The sequence below is a fragment of the Muscardinus avellanarius genome (assembly GCF_963383645.1).
Source record: "Muscardinus avellanarius genome assembly, chromosome: X".
NCBI classification, from domain to species: Eukaryota; Metazoa; Chordata; class Mammalia; order Rodentia; family Gliridae; genus Muscardinus; species Muscardinus avellanarius.
In genome coordinates this window covers 95998751-96020641 of record NC_137792.1, presented here as the reverse complement: position 1 = coordinate 96020641, position 21891 = coordinate 95998751, and the positions used below count along the sequence as shown (strand labels likewise).

The 21891-nt window shown below is 36.3% G+C and overlaps 1 protein-coding gene across 2 annotated transcripts in view; it reads right to left on the bottom strand.

Moving 5' to 3' along the window:
* Positions 1–2021: 2021 nt before the first annotated feature.
* The window catches only part of AMMECR1 (AMMECR nuclear protein 1), a gene marked incomplete at both ends in the record, with an annotated part of 127549 nt that continues 107679 nt past the window's right edge, over positions 2022–21891 (bottom strand). For both annotated transcript variants that reach the window (XM_080719078.1, XM_080719079.1), the window contains 3 exons: positions 2022–2136; positions 4481–4577; positions 5972–6062. In XM_080719078.1, the coding sequence (XP_080575204.1) occupies positions 2022–2136; positions 4481–4577; positions 5972–6062 (303 nt within the window). The remainder of the gene's footprint in view (positions 2137–4480; positions 4578–5971; positions 6063–21891) is intronic.

Sequence of the window (21891 nt, the reverse complement as noted above, 5' to 3'; positions counted from 1 at the left end):
TCATTTTAGCTTGTGCTCAGTTTCTCTATAAGGGCGAGAAAAAGTTCCCATCAGGTAGCCACTTGTTTTTATACTGAAAGACTAATCTACTCCAAAATGTTCCCAAGTATAAATGATAGGAGTCAAAATCCCTTTCAAAAGCTCAATAGCTAACTTTTTCTGATAAATCTCCAAGTTCAATGGAACTGGCTACCAAGATTGCATTTCAGGCTAACAATTGGCTTCTTAGTTAAGGCATCACAACTGAAAATAGTTATTTTGACAATGGATGCTGTGGATGAAGGAATACCAACAATCATCTACGAACTCTCATCAAAAACTAAAGCAGTGTGCTTTGCCCCCGTGGCAAGCAGAAAGAATTCAGCCAATTATCTCACAAACTGGAAAAGGATCTTTGAATTCTGAACTAGCAGTCTGTCGCTTGTCACAGCAACTTATGTATAAGCTATATCATTTCAATATTCAGTGACATTTTGTAGTTTTAGAATATATATTCTGCAGCATACTTTTAATCATCACTTGATATATTGATTTCCTGTTTGAAAAAAATTATATATTTTCCCAAATATATATCTCTATATATAGCTCTCTATATACTACCATAAACTGAAGGTCATTTTTCTTCAGAATCACCTGGGGACATACGTATGGACCTTCTATTGACATCAGTAAGTGCTCTTTGTATGTATGTATGGGAAGATTAGCCCTGCCCATGAGCTATGCTCTAATGATAGCATATCTGAATGCCAACTCCATTTTTACAGGAATAATATCTTAACAGAGTAAACGTGTTTCCATCAAAAGTATATAATGCAGACAGACTCAAAGTATTTCATGATATCTCTGAAACTCTAGTATTGTCTCCATGACAGACAAAACTATGTGAAATCATGGCATGTATGAAATTTTGTCTCACTAGATTTTCTTTACCATAATTTTAGATGGCAGCTAAAATGTCTCTGGCCAATTATGATTTACTGAAACCTGAAACTAACAAATTTAAATTAATATAAAATAGACAAATGTCTTTTTGGTTATTTGCTCAAAATAAATTTTTTCTCAGCTAAAAAAATACTTCAGAGTAAGGAATTTGTCTAATCTGTTGTTTCACATATAGAAACAATACAATTTTACAAGAATATTTCTCTAAGTTGCCTTTCTTCTAACCTCTCTTAATTCTACTTAATTATATTTTCTCAAAGGCACTAAATTCTGCATCTTTTCTCTTTCTAATATTTGCTGCTCTTCAAAATAATTTCTGGAGCCTATTTGAAAGGTGGTGTGAACTTTCTTAAAACAGTGTTTTAGTTTGTAAATTGGTTCTATAAGTGATGAGGCCGTCTCTCCTATTTATGATAACCAGCATAACAGGCATAAATGGTTTCTTACTCTCTGTGACAAGCTCTATTATGGACCTTCAAATGTTTACTACTAGAACTAAAGTTCACATATTTTAACCATGGGAGAAATATCTTTAAAGGTGAATACCCAAGCACTAAACTCTCATAGCAAAGTGAATTTTAAGCAAATTCAAGAGTAATATGTGAATACCTGATTTTGATATGAATTACTCCCAAACTCAGCTATCAAAAAATACCTACCTTAAAGACAAATCTAAATAAAATCCTTAAGAACTGCACACTTTCTTCCATCCACAGTCAAAAGAAGGAAGGAAGAAAAAAAGAGAAAAGGAAGGAAGGAAGTCAAAGAAGACAGAAAGAAACCTGATTGAGATAGCAAAGCAAAATTCTATCTAATATTGCAAGAAAATAAAACCCCCAAAATTATATATGCTGCAAAAATCATTGATCTAAAATAATAAAACAGGACCTTCTCAACAAATGCCATTTTCCTACCCGTTACCATGATGATCTTAATTGATGATGTCAAAGCTTCACCATGGCAACGGAAACTATCATCATAAAATGGTACAGTAAAAGAGATAGCTAGACCAAGAAGGTGTAGGGTCTCCTGGGAAGAGGTCTGCAGAGAGGCCCAGTGACTGGTTGTGCGGCTCAGTGTCAGGAATAATGGTTGTATGGTGGAAGGGGATGCCCAATGCCATTTTGGAAGTGATGATGCTGGCGATGAGCAAGGTATTCAGCATAACTCAAGGTCATCTTTTCACTACGGTACCTGAAAGAAAGTCAAGGAAGATAGAAGTTAATATCAAGTGATGACTTGCCATTATCAGAGTTGGCAGGGGCCAAAGAGATAATTATATGGATCTGGAAACAGAGGCCTAGAGAGAAGCAGTGACCTGCACAAGGCCACAGGCTGGTAAGCAAAGCTAAGATGAGAACACAGGGATCCAAACTCAAAGTCCAGAGCTTTTTCCACTCTATTATTCCTTGTTTGAATTGTTCTGTAAAAACTACTGCCCCTTGAGCCCAGTTTGCTAACAAGAAAGAACAGAGGATACAATCTTTTAATCTCATAAGTGCATCTTATTCACCTGATAGTTTTTCTTTAGAGCTGTTTCATCTCTCTGTCCATAAATCGACTTAGTTTTTGCCATTGAGTAACAACCTTTCCTAATCATGGTTCTGGAATCTTCTCTTTTTCCTCTGTTTAGTTTTCATTGCCGCACTTGATTCTCATAAGAGTAATATACAGTTTCTACCTTCAATCCCCTACTCACACGACTCTCTGGCCCAATGTGCCTTGGCTGCTTTGCCACTCCTCACGGAAACAGCTGTAAGAAGGGTGCCCTTGATCCTATTTGATCTTCTCTTATGATATCCCTCACCACTCCTTTTTCTATAGTTCTCTAGTCCCAACAGCTCCACACACTGCCTGGTCTCCCCTGCCTCTCTGATTGCTTCTGATCTCTTTGAATGCTTCTTCTGCCACTCTGCCTTATAGGATTTTCCAAGTGTCTATCATTAGTTTTTTGACTCTCTACTTTGTCCCCCTCAAGTGAATCCAGTCCTTATAGCTTCAACTCTGATCATTTTACAGATGATCCTAAAGTATCACCACTAGTCATGAGCTACATACATGCACATTTTCAGTGACCTACTAGACATCTTTTTATAGATATTCCAGACAGTACTTCAAATACAGAGCTGACACATGAAACTAATGGTCCTCCAGTGCTCCCTACCTTGCTTAAAGGATGACCTTGATCCCTTTTACCTAAATAAAAGCCTTCACTTCTTCCCCTCTAAATGATGACCAGGTCTTTCATTTTCTCCATAATCTTTTCATATCTGTTCCATCTTTCTTCTTGTGCCAGTGCCACTGCTCTAGTTAAAGGCCCTCAATTCACTTTCTTATAATTGCTGCTGCCACAGATTTTTAGATGTGCTTCAGATTCTTAAATTCTAGCGATGTTTTCTAAGTTCATTTTTTCTGCTTCAAATTCTAATCTTCTACTTCCTCAGGGCCACCTGTTGAAAACCCTACAATGGCTACCAACTACCTGAGAATTAGGTCCAAAGCTCTTAGTCTGGACTGTCAGACCCTGTCATCTAGCTCAACTTACCTTCTGGGCAATATTTTCCTCTAATGAGTACCTTCTCTACATGGACTGAAAGAGCAACCAAACCAAACTATTTTCATTTCTCAGAACTTGCCTTGTACTTTACTACCTATATCATTTGACTTACAAGGTCTCAAGGGAATCCATTTCTTCTCTTACTTTTTAATTTGTCAAATATTCTACCTATTCTTTAAGCCCAGCCCCTAATTCACCTCTTCTTTGAAACCTTCTGTTACTTTCCCACCCCCTCCTGGAATTTATCTTTCCTTGCGTTGTGATCTTACATTATCCATTGCATTCTGTCTTAGAGTAATAAATATTTTTGTATACTCCTTTCTATTCTCCTTTAACTGTGAACCCAGGGAGCAGAGATAGAGGCATTTTCAAATTTGTAACTACGCAGAGATGAGAATAGTCCATTTTTAGACTATAGGCATTCGATGTAGTTTCCTGAAACTGGAATAAATGGCAACAGCAACCCATTTTCCTAAAATATTTGATATTTTCCTTCTTAAATAAGTAGCCCTATTATACCATGCCAAAATTTATTTAGCCCCCAGGTTTAGCTCAACTCTGTTTTTCAACAAACTTTCACAGTAGACTTTTATCACTGCCAAGATTCTAAGGTTAAGTTCAAATATAAGGACTGCTTATCAGTATCCTAGGGATCTGCTTGGCAATATCAAAAGCTAGCCAATAGCTATTTCTGGAACTTTCTCCATAACATAGTCTAAAGTCTCAAAGGGATTGCTTGTACAAAGCCAGAATAATCACACAGAGCTAAAGGTGGGAAGGGTGGACTCATACATCATACAGTCTTAACTGCCAAGCAGAGTTCCTTTGTATCTTTCCTCAATATGGCCCTGCCATTCACTTCTACTTGTTTCAGAAAAGAGAAGTAATTAAAGTTAGAGATATCACAGAAATAATACGGTTATAGGCATATGCATCAAAATGTACTGGTTACCCTAGTGCTAGAGAAAATGCCTTCTATACCTGGTCAGTTTTATGGTTTTCCTGAATTCATTAGTAATCGGAGCTTTGTATCCTCCTTTCCTCAGCAAGGAGTCAATGGTTTGAATATGGTCCCATCCTGTAAAGAGTACCAGATAAAATATTAGTCCAGCACATGTAACAAGCACCTTGAATTAAATAAAATTACTTTGTGGAGGTCAGCTATCACTGGTAACAAATGCCACCAACTCTTTTAGTCCAAAAATGATCATAGAGAAGAGCTAAGATTTCATCCTTTACAAAGGCAAGTTCATTGCCATACACCTAAAATTCTGGCTATCCACAACGTTGAACAGCATTGGCTTCATCTCACTCACATTTCAAGGCAAGGAGTCTAAAGAGACTGGTAGAACCTGCTTAGTCCTGTCTCTAACAAACCATAATCATATTCTCCTCAAATGATATAATATCTTCAATATCTCAAATATTGTAATATCTCCACAAAGATTATAATATCTTCAAAAGAGAGAAACTTAGACATCACTATACCAACTCAGGAATATATAAAAGCCCTATACTACTTCAGAGTGATTGCTAGTATTAATGGCATCTTCTGTAATCATTTAAGCATATTTGTGTGAAATATGCAAGGATATTTTTATTGGTTCTGACACAGATGGCATCTTAATATATGAGCCCCCCCCTTATTTATGCTTTATAAAGTCAGTGATATTGACTAAGATATTTTGTAAAGGAACCCAAAATCTTCAGATAATTGTCTTAAAGGCTAACTTTCTTATCTAGGGGTTTAACGACATTATGCTGTTTTATATATCTTACTTTTATATGACCAAATATGAAAAAACAAATTTAAGTGCTTTCTGATTTACAAAGCTCAACAAGATAAAAAGATATTAATTTCAACTAATATCAATAATTTAGTAGTGGATAGAAAGGACAAATACCACACAGTAAATTTATTTTCTGTCATTGTGTGGTTCATAAAGATCTGTGGTACATCTATGAAATAAGAAAATGTTTGTTGATTAGAAAGTGAAGGCCAAGGGTATAAAGTATAAATAGTTCATATATACACAGTGCTTCCAATCTTAATGGGAAACATACAATGTTAATATTAGCGGGATAAGTAAAGAAGCTTAAGAATGAAACATTAGATATTAACAAGGACAGTGATGATGTGGCTGACTGTCAAACTAAAGGTTTGTTTATGCTACAAGGCTACTTATAGCACAATGGAATATGGGGAAAGGGTGTTTCAAATTGGTAGCAAATTGTTACCTGAAATAAAACCCAACTTCTATAAAGCTTTGCTTTTTTGAAAATATACACTGGGGACACTTCAGTGCTGAGACTCAAGCTTGTGTGTAATCACTGATTTGATACAAACATTACAGAGGCAGTGATGAAACAGTCATTTCTTATCATTAAACTGCAAGATCAGTCATTGCATTCCAATATCTATATTTTTTTATATTCTTCACCAGAGCTGATAAAATAAAGTGCAATAATGACCTTGCTCCTTTGCAACCTCGGGTAGGTAGGTGGCAGTACGTTTTGATCCTTTTTCATTGATGAATTCTATTCTAATGCCATGCACACCCACCTGAAAGAAATTGGCAATTTCATTAGTATAGCCTTCTTCATTAAAAAAAAAAAAACAGAAAGTAAAAGTTATAATTTAACTTTCAAGAGAATTCAGATCTTCCTTTTTCCTTGTTTTAGAAGTACATATCAGATTCCTCTTTCCAAAGCTTTGACTTCGGATTTGAAAGCCATTATGATGGACATGGAAACCGAAAACATTGATTTGCATGTGCCCTCCATGCACTGGGCTATGCTATTCTGTCTGGAAAACTGGAACATCATTCTGGCGCATGTGTAGAGTAAGACAGTTGATGGCAAGATTCCTGTCCCCACTCCCAAACTGTGACCCAAGACAGTAAGGAACTAATAAAAGGAAAGTGACTTCAAAGAGAACAAACAACCATCCTGCTTTGCAGGTACAACAAACAACCACTTCAGACCTGTTCTGATGTCTCTCAAACTACCTAGTCCCTTTTTTTGTTCTGTGGATCCAAACCAGAGCCATTTACATGCTAGGCAAGTGCTTTACAACTGAGCTAGATCCCCAGCATTTTATTTTTTTATTTTGAGACAGGATCTCACTAAGTTGCTCAGGAAGGCTTTGAACTTGAAGTCCTCTTGCCTCATCCTCCAGAGTAGCTGGGATTATAGGAGCAAAACACAGTGCCCCCTAGTCCTTTTAAATTTTTGACTATGCGTAGGCAAGCATATACTGTCAGGTAAGATTGAAAAACTATAAAAACCAGGTCATACATCACACATTACCTTTCAGTTTAAGGGCAATAAAGACTTTAAATCATTTTGAGGTGTGTCATTTTTGCAGCTTATCATCCTACCCTAACTCTAAAATGTGAAACAAACTTTTGGTAGCCCTAAAAAAGGAAGATCTTCTAAGTGAGAGTGGGTAATTTCTTGCTAATATTTTTTTTTGTGTGTGTGGTACTGGGGTTCCTGGAAACCCTTCTATCTCTGGGCTACACTCCCAGGCCTATTTTTATACTTTTTTATTTGGGAACACGGTCTCTTAAACCAGCGAGGCTGGCTTGGAACCTGCGTGATCCTCCTGTCTCTGCCTCCCAAGTGTGGGGATTACAAGCGTGCGCCACCACACCCAGCTTCTTGCTAATATTTTAAAAGTAACATACTTTTCCTTTGATTAGCATAAAATCAAAAGGAAACTAAGCTATATATATAGCTGATATATACATCTGATATAGAATAGTATACACTAAAGAAAGATCATTCAAAGTTCTTCTTTGAGAACAATGGCAGTAAGAATGAAAAATTTAAAATATAACCATTCCATTCTGTTATCACAAATCTGTGGCTGACTCAGATCAGATTTCCAAGTGGAGGATTAGACTGTCCCCTTCTTTTCCCAGCCAGTCCATGAAGTTATAAAACTTTATTTTTTTCCCTCTGTTTAAATGTAAAAGTCTAGAAGAGAAAAAGGGAATCAGTGAAAACTTCTTTTGCTGTTTCTGCCCTTTGGACTGAAAATTTCAAATCCTTGAGGAATAAAAAGTACTCTGAAGCTGGGCATGATGGCACATGCCCATAATCCCAGTTCCTAGGAAGCTAAGACAGGAGGCTTGCAAGTTTGAGGCTAGCATGTGGTGATTTACCAAGACCCTTCTTCAAAATAAAAACTAAAATAGTGCTGGGAGTATAGCTCAGAGGTAGAATGCCCTGGATTCAATCCTTAGTAACATACACACACACACACACACACACACACACACACACACACACTCCTCTGGAAAACCAATTTAGTTCTTTCCTCAGATCGTCACACATCCATCCATTAGAGCTTATTAGATCTCCTAAGGAGATTTTTTAAATTAAAACATATATCTGTGTTTATTTCTTCTATCTAGTTAATATCAATATTCTTATAAGTCTCCATCTACTAAAATGCAACCAGGGCAGCTATTTAAAAACTCAGACAATAAGACCTCCAATAACCTGTGGAAAATGACTGTGGACAGCTGAGAAGAAAGATGAGTGTTTAGTTATCATACATTTTCAGGATAAAGGACATCTACTAGTCTCTCCAATGCCCGACACATCACTGAGACAATGACAAATTTGCGACAATTTCTGTGTACTGACTTCCTGATCAGTGACTTTGAATTTTTTCCTTCAACAATATCAGAGCCTTATAATTTGTTTTTTAAAATATACAGCATAAGTAATTTATGTTCCATCATTCACTGTGGTGCATTTTGAGTCTTTAGCTCTATTTATAAAAAATCTGTCATGTTAAAATTGAAGAGAACTTTGGTATTTATTAAGATGTCTAGTCAAAATTGTGAGAAGAAAAAGGTCTTCTTATCTGTGAGATGAGAGTGTTAGACAAAATCAGTGATATTAAATGGCATGGGGAGGGAAAGAGGCTGAAGTTTATCAGAATTTCAGGAGGTTTTATGCTTCCAAGAGTATAACCTGGAAAAGGAAGAACTACCTGCATTATTTTATCTTAATTGAACTAGATGACCTCTAGGAACCTCTGACAAAGTGTGGCTATGTACCAGGGGAGGAAGTGACTTAGGCAAATAGGGGTGTGATTTAGACAAAATTTTCCAAGGAATATATTCTGTGTTCTTTAAAAAAATGTCTGAGATTTTAAATCCTAGTAATTTAAGAATTAAAAGAGTGATTTAAAAAATTTACTAGTTATATGATATGTGAACTGTATCTCAATAAAGCTGTTTATGTGAGGTTAGATCAAAATCAAAGGACATGACGACCAAACTAAAACTTACTCATGAATAAGATTACTCTTATGCTTTGAGAAGGTCTACCATCAACTTCTATTTAAAAGAAAATAAAAATTCTTCCATTTTGTTTTTGTACCATGCTTAAAACGTTCCATTCTTTTTCTGGGATCCTACAATGCTGAATAATTGAGAGCTCCTACAAATTTAAATGTAAGTTTGGTGAATTTAAAGCAAATATTTTCAGACATGGTAGTATACATCTGTAATCCCAGCAACTCGGGAGGCTGAGGCAGAAGGATCACAAATGTGAGGTCAGCTGCAGCAATTTAGTGAGACCTTGTCCCCAAGTAAAGAATAAAAATAGGGCTGGGGGTTATAGGTCGGAAGTAGAATGCCCCAGGCCTCAATCCCCAATACTATAAAATAAAATAAATAAAATATGTAGAAAATACAAAGTGGGAGGGCGAAGTTCAGTAGTAGAGTGCTACTAGATTCAATCTCTGGTTCTGCAAAATAAATGCATAAATAAAGTGAATCCTTTGTAGAAAACAATTTTTGCCATATGTCAAAAATAGACTCCATGAAGTTATCAAGCCAGAACCAGAGTGACTCATTTTTTCACCTAACAGAATCAAGAGAATGATAATAATGTTCTTAAATAACTCTAAGCATAATAACTTTTTGTCACCTGTTGAGCAGTATCATTTTCTGTACTCTTAGAACCATAGATGCTGCCAAATAGTTTTACTGAACAATCAAAACAGAAGAGTGGAAAATGGGCTGCTGTGGAGAACTGCTGATTCTGGCCAACCTGTGGGAATCACTGGCTTTGCAAATTAAGTCATCTCCACTAAAATGAGCACCAAAACCAATTCCATATTGTTTCAGGGAGGCATCTGCCACAGCTGCAAGTCCAAAATGTAATCCTCATGCATAAAAATTGAATCTTCTCACTCAGATTGGAGAATTCTACAGTCCAGCAGCATCCCAAGAGGCAAAGCTCTAGTTGGCAGTTGGCAGCTAGATAGCAGACCAGCTGACTAGGGAACTGGGATCCCCAGAAGCAGACCAGCTCTAAAACTCTATTGCAGGAACTTTCTATTTCTAAAGATGGATAAGGAGATAACATTTGGAAAGCTATGGCAGCAAACATATCCCTAACTAATCCTACCACTGTCTGAAGTACAGCATGGTGGCCAAAGACTTGCAAATCTAGCCTTAAGGGAAACTGCAGGTCATTTTCAAAACTATTAGAAGGCCCGAGAAAAAATGCTTTCAAGGTCCATCAGCTGTGATAATATTCTTTAATCAAGACTGTACTTTTGCTAAGCAGAGCTATAAACAAACTCGAATGGTAGTAAATTAAATGTAGGACTTATAGATAAGAGGATATGGAATTAAATAGAGCTGTATCTGTGTGTCATGAGAGAATATTAAAACCAGTTCAACAGATTCCTACTTCATGCTAAAAAGAAAGCCATATTTATTCAGAAACATTCCATAGCAAATGATTTTTATTAATGTTATTATACAATCTTTTACCATTGCTTAGAATGATTAAATATCAAGATTAATGCTAAGGCTATAAAATATATCTTGATTATTTGGAATTAATTATCCAGTTTGGGGGTTATGTATCCCCAACTCCACCTGGCCTCAGCCCCATCCTCTTTCCTCTGTCCATTTCCCTTATTTGTTCACTCCTCTTTCAGAGAGCATGTGGGCACAGAGTAGATATACACATGTTAATCAATTTTGTTACATAGCAAAAGGTTTGGTAGAAGAGATTATAAATAATGGCTAAAGTGAAGCTTCCAGACTGTCCGCAGATTTCATTTATCCTCATTTTATGGCTCCTTGTTAGAAATGTGGCTTCACTTAAAACTATTATCCTGTAATGCAGTGACTGACCTTCAACACAGGAACATTAAAAAGGTACCCTCTCCCACCTCACTATAATACATGTCCATAATCTGTTCTTTAAATTTTCAGTCAAAGCTTAATATACCCTATTCTTTAGGACAAGTGTTAGTCCTATAATCCACTGGCAGGACTACAAAAGGGTCTTACTTTACCTGTGAGCCTAATCAGTAAGCCCATAGTCTGAATTGTCTAAATCATAAAAAGGAGTCAACTGGCTAAAAGTATAAATATGAACAAAATGTGCCCTGGCTAATAAGTTGAACAGGCTCCATGCAAACCTTTGACCATTTAGGTCCACAGTTATCTCACCAGTCTGGACCCTCAAAGTTAAATCTGCCTTTAATCACATACTGGCCAATAGAACCAATCTACTTCCTCAGGTAGCATCCTGTCTTAGTCAATGCCATAGTCCTTTACCATTTCTAGAAAAAAAAATGCTGGGTTTCCCTGTAAGAATAAAAAGTATGGCCATGGCTTACTCTACTTACTTTCAGTGAGCTCATCTTAAGTAATACAAAAAAGTACCAGGAGGTCAAAAAAATTGATAGTTGTCTGACATGTCTTTTTGGATGTAAACATTTGGCAAAATATACTTTATAAATAAAAACACAACTAGTCACTGGCCATACACATAAGACTGACCTGTCAGGCCCAATATGCAAGTGCCATTAAACTGAATGAAAGGATTCTTTTTCTACTGAGAGAAGATCAGGATGTTTGGCATACCCCTTAAACTTTTGAGACTGTCACAAGAAAGCTCAGGGTACCATGGACAGAAACAAAAACTATGTTTTGACAGTTCATGGGTCAACTCTGTAGTCTTGCATTTCTTATACTGTCAAAAGGAAAAAAAATGTATGTGCTTTTTCTCCAAAATACACAAACAACCAGGGTGGAGCACATTCCCTGCTTGCACTCATCACCTCACCGTACCTTCTGCCCCACCATAGCCTAGCCCCATGAAAAGAGTGACTCTTCCTTTTCCTAGGGAAATTAAATTCAACACAAAAGAGGAAAAACTTCAAAACTGGGCCTACTCCAAGTTTATACTTTTGAATAATTCTTGGGAAAGAAAATTAAATCTTTAATTGTAGAAGACTAACAAAGAATTGTATAGATCCTAATTAACCACTTCCCCCAAACCTGATACTACCAAAAACAGGACTACAGAAAGAGCATCTGGATTTGCTCTTCAAATTGACACACTTATAAATGCATCACTTCAATCTACCCATCAATTTGACAAGTAAATCTGAATTTCCACAGATGCCCATCAAATTAGCTTGATTCCTTCCAAATCTGACCTAATTGTAATTTTTTTTTAATGTGGTGCTAGGTATTGAACAAAGGGACATTCTACGTCTGAGCTATATCCTGATCCCTTTTTACATTTTATTTTGCAATATAATTTCACTAATTTGCTGAAGCTGGCCTCAAAACTGAGATCCCCCTGTCTCAGCCTTCCAAATATTAGGATTATAGGAGTGCACCACCACGTCTGGCTTAAATTGTAAAATTTAAAGTGTGTTGATTTAATTTAGGTGGGCTTTTCTTTTTGCTCAGTAACTTTTAATTTTGTAAATTTTAAAAACTGAAAACATGAAACTATTTTTGTTTATAAAAATAGTATATATCTGTTACAAGAAGAACTCTCTTGGAAAAGTGCAAAGGGGAAAATATGCATGATCTGTAATCTCAGTACCACTTAGAGATAACCTTAATGAGTTAAAAATATTTTTCTCCTGAACCAACTGAGATACCACCAAGAACTATATTTTAAGCTGTTTTATCCATTGTCTGATTAGTTTCTATGCTCTCTGTGCTTTCAAATATTTTTGAGAAGCTTTTAGAAAAAATAGTACAAACTGTTGAGCATGGTGGTGCACAACTATAATCCTAGTTCTTGGGAGGCTGAGACAGGAGGATCACAAGTTGATTACCAGCCTCAACAACTTAGTGAGGCCCTGCTTCCAAATGAAAAATAAAATAAGACTGGAAATGTAGCTCAGAGGTAGAATGCCCCCAGGTTCAATCCCCAGTATCATAAAAAATCGCTAGAACAGGAGCAACGTTTTATCATATTTGACTACAAAAATTGCTTCATTTTCTACCTAACTTTTCCTATTATTTTGTGAAAACAACTGCAAAGGTCCTCTTGACCAAAATATGTATGTGTTGTTCTATAAAATCTCTGAAAATTAGTCATTTTTAGCTCAGAAATTAGTTTACTCTCCATGAACCAGTTCTTGTCTTTTGCAGAGCTTACCAAAGAACTAATTGGTACAAATTTTGGTTCATGTAGAAGATGTAGACATATTTTTTAGACATCTTGTCTATCAGGAACACAAGCCTGACAATTTATTCACAATGGCCACCGAACAACAATCTGATAACATTTATTTTAAATAAGAGCTGACACATAGGTCTAAAATACCTGAACTAATAATCACCTCCATGAACTTTTATGGCATTAAGATTTTAAATAAAGCAAAGTTAATGATGAGGTGCTTTGAAAAACCAAGAAGCCAAATGTGTTTATATATTATTTGCAATGAAAGCAACTGTTCTTTAAGGTTTTGCAGAGAACAAGTAACAGATGAGAGTATAATTTTTAAAAATTCACTATAATGATTAATTATAATTAGCATTTCACAAAAATTGAACATCCTGATGTTTCCCAAGCAAAATTTAGGCAACACAGGTGACCTTTAAATAAAAAGTCTGCTTTTCCTCAAGACAGAAAAATGTATTCCTACCATATTTTAATTTTTTTTATGCTACTGGAGGTGGAACCCAGGGGCTTTTCTACCTCCGGACTATAATCCCAGACCTATTTTATACTTTATTTGGAAACAGGGTCTCACTAAGTTTCTGAGAGCCTCACTCAGTAGCTGAGGCTGGCTTCGAACCTGTGTGATCCTCCGGTCTCAGCCTCCCAAGCACGGGGATTACAAGCGTGTGCCACCATGCCCAGCACCTACCATATTTTAAAAAGAGAACGAAGGAGTGAATTTGCACATGAAAAAACAAATTACAAATTTTTAAAAAAATCTAGAGACATGACTTAGTTTATTTTCCCAAGGCTGGGGGTGGGGTAAACATGTCTTAAAACATAGTATAAAACAATGTTTGCCTGATGAGAAATTAAGAAAGATCATATTCAGCCGGGCGTGGTGGCACATGCTTGTAATCCCCGCGCTTGGGAGGCTGAGACAGGAAAATCACACAGGTTCGAAGCTAGCCTCAGCTACTTAGTGAGGCTCTCAGCAACTTAGTGAGACCCTGTTTCCAACTAAAATATAAAATAGGTCTGGGAGTATAGCCCGGAGGTAGAAAGCCTCTGGGTTCCACCTCCAGTACCACCAAAAAAAAAAAAGAAAGATAATACTCAAGATATAACTGTATACAGAGTATCTGAGTCTGAATGATTTAACTCAGGCTACAGAAGAGATTTGTTCCTAAAAAGTTACAGGTAGGTTGAATTTATGTAAATGAATTCATCTTGAAGTCATGAGGAGAACATTAAAGAAACCCTATAGTCAGTTGTGTAGAGCAAACTATCTACTTGTAAAGTGAATGACCCCCTTAATATGTTTGCCTAATTTTAAAATATAATATTAACTTACAGCAGAAGATGATATAGTAATAAAAAGGCATTAATATCTTAGCATATTTTCCTTCCTAAAGAGAATTATTTTGTGAAAAAGCAATCTAGAATGTACATTTTTCAAAATTGGTCCAATTTTCACTTTTGTTGTCTACATTTAGGTTGATGGTATCCATTTGGAAATTTACCTACCTCTTCTTATGACTTCTAACTAGTCACTGATGATTCTCTGGACTTAAAATGAAACAGAAGCCATTTTTATAAAAGGGAGTCGGTCATAGAACCACATTCTGTTGGCATCCAAAGAAACCCGAGGCATTACCTAGTCCAACCTTTTCAGCTTCCTGGTGAAACTGAACTGGCATTCCAAAAGGATCATGTAGCTGGGCAGTAGCAGTCAAGGATAGAACCTGAGCCTTCTGTTCCCCAAATCCAGTACTCGTTCTATTAAATGTTGTACACATGTGCACACACGTGGACGTGCAATCCTTATATTAAAGAACAGACTATAATGGAACTGCTAGGGAAGGAGCGAGAAAAGAATCTTCAGATTATGAGAAAAGAAGCAGAAAAATGTCCTCCCACCAAAAGACACACTGAAAGGAAAGCAAGAAGCAACTGGAGAAGGTCTGAGAATGGACTAAGCTGACCATATCTAAGGGTACTAAGAGCTAACAGAATTTTTTATGCATTACATCACCTAAGAAGCTACATTACTTTGTACAGCTTGCTCCCCCAATAGGTTTCTTATATACTGATTTGTGGATGCACAGCAAATTCTTTCTAGATTAGCCAGAAAATGTGAAGCATTCCTTTTCCAAGGTTCCACAGCACTTGAAACAACATTTAAAGTAAAATATCAAGACAAAGCCTAGATTACCATAATGATGCTGATGTCTTACACAAAAATCTCAAGGTCTCTGGGAAAATAACCATGAAAAGCATATTCTATATGTATAAAGCTCATATTTTTTTAGTAAGGCGGGAGTCTTAAATTAGAAGAGAGACAAAACATGAAACACACCATAGCTGGGAAAATAAAACCAAGCGAGGAAACCGAACATATACCACTAGAAGTCATTTCACTTGCTGACTTTGTGAGTCATGCTAACCATCTGTGTATGGATGGGAACTCTGTTTTGAGTGGTACATTAAGAGGAGCTTAAAAATAGTAAACCTTTATGGGGAGAGTGAGGATGAAAAGAAGAACATTAACTTCTAAAATATATGACAGATAATGATGGTAGCCAATTTGTTCACCTCATCTGTTTACTCTCATAAAGTCTGTTACAAAAGCATCCTATTATTAACTACAACCAAATACGTCAGAAATGAAGCTGTGATCGCTCAAGAGGTGTGACTTAGAGGTTGCTTTGAATGTGAAGTGCTGCTCTCGGTGTACCAAGAGTCCACAAGGCTCATATAACAGATGATTTGGTAGTTTAGAGATAGAGTGAAACTGGGGACTTGGGGTCTTGTTTTATAATAGAGGGACAGATTTGGATATCATACAATAATTATGCTGGCCAGCCCCATCCAGCATGGGTTGAGTCTACGTAAGTTCTGGATGCTAAAATGGAACTAACCCTTGCCAATTGTGGTGGCGCACGCTTGTAATCCCCGCGCTTGGGAGGCAGAGACAGGACGATCGCACAGGTTCAAAGCCAGCCACATGCGCTGGCTTAGGAGACCCTGTTTCCAAATAAAAATGTAAAAGTAGGTCTGGGAGTGTAGCCCGGAGGTAGAAGGGCTTCCAGGAACCCCAGTACCACTAAAAATATAAATAAAATATAAAATGGAACTAACCCGTCTGTCTTAGGACCACAATGTATTGCCCAAGTGACAGTTGTATAGACAAGTAAAAGTTTAGTGATCCAGGGAGCTAGATAAAGGAAAAAATGTCTTTGGGCTTGTGAAAATGCCATTAATCTATTGAAATATGATCTAAGCATCTACTTTAGGATACAGAAAACATTTCTTCTTCATGCCTTCAAATGATGTTGCCTCTAAAGCTCAGAAGTAAAAAATGCCTGATTACAATTTAGAAAATATTTTGACTTCTGTCAGCAAAGTGCTATATTAGTTCCCACAAAATCACTGGTAGCATACTTGCTAGACAAGTTCTCCTACAAACAAAAAGCTCATTCACTTATATCATCCTGAAAATTAGTGGCTATGAGATGACACACCTAGAATTACCCCTCAAGTCAAACTCCACCCATTGCATTACCATTGGTTTCACATTCTTTCAGATTTTTTTTAAAAGGAAGTATGGGACATCCAAACGGTTTAACCATACTACTTCCAGGCTGTATGTCATTTGGAAGGGTTCCAACATGCTGCATTAGCTCTCCTTTCTTTCTAAAGCCCCATGATGTCAATCATCCTGTCATTCAGAATTTTAAAAATGCTGTCAACTGAAGCGCACAGAACAATGGTGATAAGTTTTTGTGTTTAAATGCAAGGAAGATCAGATTGGACTTCTCCCTAGGGGAGCAATTTTATTCATTTAACAACCATTTTAGCCTTGTGCATATATACTCTAATTAATCAGTTAGAGATTACCTTCCCCAAATTATTTGCTCTTCATCCTTCTCACACATACCAGCACAATAAGTCAATCATAATGTGGACAATGATCAGTAATTCTAAAAATGGTGGGGTCACAGCTTCAGTTTGTCTGTAGATGGTTTTGTTTTGTAGATGGTTTTTTTGTTTTAATGACTGCTCAGATTCCTTAAGAAGCAACCTATAGACACTCATTTTAAATGTTAAAATTACTATTTTAAAGATATAGAACATATGGAAGCATTATTGATCATTTTGTGAATTCAACTTTGACATAAAATCTATTATACCCACTTGTGAAACCATTTATCAAACATTCCACACAGTGTAATAGCACTCTAGCTTTGAAAACAAACTCTAAAGTAAATCTTATTTTCCTAACTTCCATTATAAAAGTAGAGATATGTGACCAAAGGAGAGTTCAAAGAAACTGTGTTTCAAAAATCCCAGCATTTGGGAGGCTGAGACAGGAAGATCGCAGGTTGAGGACAGCCTCAGTTACTTAATGAGGCCCTCTGCAATTTAATGAGACACTGTTTCAAAAATAAATAATAAAAAATAGGGCTGGGAATGTAGCTCAGAGTTAGAATGCCCTTGGATTCAATCCCCAGTAAAACACACACACACACACACACACACACACACACACACACTCACTCGCCAGATATAAACAACTGTAAGATGTTAGCCATCTCATGACAGTCCATTTCTTTCCTGGTCATCTGAAAATTATATGGCTATTACCACTGGTCACAATCCTTATCCTCATGACCACAAATATGCTTCTCTTGTTAGTGAAGTTACCTACCTCTATGGCTTGGTATTTCTAGACTTTGTCACCCTCTTTCTACTTTGTTCTGGGCATATCTGTTCCTTTAATTGGGGATTCTGCTGCAGTTGCACGCTTCACCAGTAGGGGATCAGGTTTCTAACAGTACTTTCATCAGAAAAGCCCTATGGTATATAGGCTTCTGCCTAAATAAACATACTTGTTATCTATCTTTCACTTTAAAAATTTCTAGTAAAATTGTGTAATAATACTCTGTTTCCCCCTGTGGCATAAATTCATACAGAACTTTGCATTTCAGGTTAAAATTAGATACTTATGGTAAATAGGATATTTTATTACTAGGGAAAAGTTATACTTATCTGACAGAGTGAAATTTCTCAAAGGATATGCTTTCATAAAACAGATTCACACTTGAAAATGCCACTCACAACATTAATAATTAAATAAGACACATAAATCATGAACATATTTCCCAATATTCTATTATTATTATTATTATTATTATTATTATTATTATTTACTGGGAATTGAACCCAAGGGTATTCTACCTCCGAGTTACATCTCTGCCCTATTTTTTTTGTGGTACTGGGGTTCTTGGAAGCCCTTCTACCTACGGGCTACACTCCCAGACCTATTTTATATTTTTGAAACAGGGTCTCTTACGCCAGCGCGGCTGGCTTCGAACCTGCGCGATCCTCCTGTCTCCGCCTCCCAAGCGCGGGGATTACAAGCGTGCGCCACCATGCCCGGCCCTATTTTTTATTCTTTATTTGGAAACAAGGTCTCACTAAATTGTGGAAGACCTAAGTTGCTGATGCTGGCTGGGAACCTGTGATTTTCCTGTCTCACCCTCCTCCCAAGTACTGGGATTACAAGTGTATGCCACCACATATGGCTGCAATTTTCTTTTATAGTAACTGTATACTGAATATTACCTTGGATACATTAACAAATACACAGACTTACTGACACAAAGACACAGATAAAAAATGAGAAGTAATGTAGTTGTGCCTTGGTATCCATGAGGAACTGGTTCCAGAACATTGTCCCCATACCAAAATTCAAGGATGTTCAAGTCTGTTATATAAAATAGTATAATATTTGCACATTACCTATATATTTCTCTCTTATACCTTAAATCACTTCTAGGTACTTATAATACTTAATATAATTTAAATGATATGCAAATAGTTGCTGTAGTATATTGTCTAGGGAATAATGACAAGGGGACAAAGTCTGTACATATTAAGTAAAATGCAACTTTTCTTCCAAATATTTTAGATTCATAGTTGTTTGAATCCATGCATAGAACCACAGATATGAAGGTCTTGCCTGTATTCTAAAACATTAACAGTTATCTGAGAAAGGTATAATTACAGCTTGCATTTCTTTCTTTATACTCTGAATTTTGAAACTTCCTCTTTGATAAGTTAAAATTCCTATTATGAACAGTTGGTACATGGGTGCATACATTTATTTCCATTTTCATTGTAATTAAATATACATAACACGAATTTACCACGGTAACAATTTTAAAGCATACAATTTTGTGGCATTAAATACATCCACAGTTTTGCGCAACCACCACCACCATTTAATTCTAGAACTTTTTCATTACTCCAACTGCAAATCCTGCACCCATTAAGCAGGTATTTCCCTCCCTCCTAACCCCTGCCAACCACTAATCTGTTTCCTGGCTCTATGGATTTGTCCATTCTGGGTATTTCATATGACTAGAATCATACAGAATGTGAGTTTTTGTATTTGGCTTTTTTTTTTTTTTGGCGGTACTGGGGATTGAACCCAGGGGCTTTCTACCTCTAAGCTATACCCCCCAAGCCCTATTTTTTCTTTATTTGGAAAACAGGGTCTCACTAAATTGTGGAGGGCCTCAGTAAGTAGCTGAGGCTGGCTGCAAACCTGTGATCCTCCTGTCTCAGCCTCCCAAGCACGGGGATTACAAGCGTGCGCCACCACAACCGCCTTGTATTTGGTTTCTTATACTCAGCACAATGTTTGCAAGGTTCCATCATGTAGCATGCACTAATATTTCATTTCTTTTTATAGCTTGGATAATAGTCAGTGGTGTATATATACCATATTCTATTTAGCCATTTAGCTACTGAGGAATATCTGGGTTGTTTCCACCTTTTGCCTACTGTGAATAGTGCTGCTTCGAACATTCATGCGTATGTTTTTGTTTTACTTGTTTTTGTTCTTTTAGGCCTATATCTAGGAGTGGAATTGGCATCAATACATAGTTTTTTTTTTAAATACCTTTAAGTCCACTTTGGTATTTTGTGTTTAAATAGCAATAAATTTTCAGAATTATTAACAATAATTCTTAGAATATCATTCCCACAACAGTATCATTTCATTTTTAATCACAATGACATGTATTTCTAAGATCAACTCACATGCTTGTAGTAATGTAATTTTTCACTCTTACTCTCTGAGAACAAATTTCTCTTATGCCTTGAGACAATGATGAACTAACTGAAATAGACAGTCTTTTCCTCCTAGCATAGTCATTCTAGCAGTATGTAATTCACTTTCAAATCATATATTAAAAATACAAATATATATGTGCGCATTCTTTCTTGTTTCAACAGGAAAGCATCACTAAATAGATAATTAAGTCCTGAATAATATATTAAATACATAAGACAAAATAGAGGCAATGCAGAATCTTCCAGAAACTCAAGCTGGCAGAGTGACCAAAGAATATAAATAGCTCCTAAAATAACACACTCTTCTAATTCCTATATGCCTTTTTTTACTTATGTGCTTTAATTCCCACTCTCCTGACAGAAAACTGATACATGTTGTTCATGAATACAAGAAGCTAATAACATGAAGAGTAATTTTAGCTGTAGGCATTGATAGAAGTGGGCTATAGAAGATGATGGTAAGCCAGGCACTGTGGCGTACAAAAGTAATCCAAATGCTTAGGAGGTTGAGACAGGAGAATTGTAGGTTCAAGGCCAGTCTCAGCAACTTAGTGAGACTCTCATCAACCCAGTGAGACTGTGTTCCCCCCCAAAAAAAAAAATAGGCATGGGGGTATAGTTTGAGGGTAGAACGCCCCTGGCTTCAATCCCTAGTACCACCACCACCACCACACACACAAAAAAGATGATGGCATACTCTGTGCTTACCACATCGAATAACTATTGGATTCTCCTATTTTATTTTTTTCTGAAATACATGCATACACATACAATATACATTCATGTCTATAAGACATACATAAGTAAGCACATGCCCTAACTGTACTTACAACTCAGTAGCTGCAATTAAGTGTAGAAGTGTATTTGTAGTTCGGTCATCTAGATCTCAGGCGCCCCCACCCCATTATCATTCCGACCCTTCAATCTAGAAAGCAGAAATAAAATTCTGGCTAAAGAAGAGGAAGCAGCAGCCTTAAAGCAATAAAGAACCATCTAAACTGCAATATATTTAAATAAATAGGGGACTTGACTTGGGACAATTAAAAAATAAAGTACTGGGTATTTCTAAAATTTGGTATTTTCTATGATATTGTAAGCTTCTAAAAAACCAATAGAGACAACCACGTTAAAAATTATAATGAAGTAGAAGATATTTGTTATATGAAATGTCATATATATTCCAACTTTGCTAGAGTCAGCAGTGTCAAATTATTTAATTTCTTTCTTAACAAAAATCTTAAGATGCCTTCATATTCTTATACTGTTCCAAAAAACTACCAGAAAAGCCAGAAGAAACTCTTTTTCATCTTATTACATGCAGAAAAGTACTTAAGTACCTCTGGCATAACAATAATAATTTATATCACAGAGATTTTTCAAATAAATATCAAGAACTTATTTTGATAATTATATTTGAAAAATAAATATCAATAACTTATTTCCCTATACAAAATAAGACAAAAATGTCTTATTTTGTATATGGAAAAAGTGAATCACACAGTGGAGCAAATTATCCAGAGTCTCACAAGGAATAGGGCAAAGCCAGAAATAAAATCCAAGTTCAATTAACTTTGAAGACAGTGATCTATCACAAGGCACAAGGCAGAATATCTTAGTTACCATGGGGTATGGTTCATCTAAAACAGCTGTAGAATTAAAACCTGTTAAATGACAGTTATACAGTGATGCCATTTATGAATGCTATGAGAGAAAATGCTGTTTACCACTGAATCCCCACTGTCTCGTTCTCCTACCACTTATTTCTTTGTACTTTGTGTACATGTTTTCTC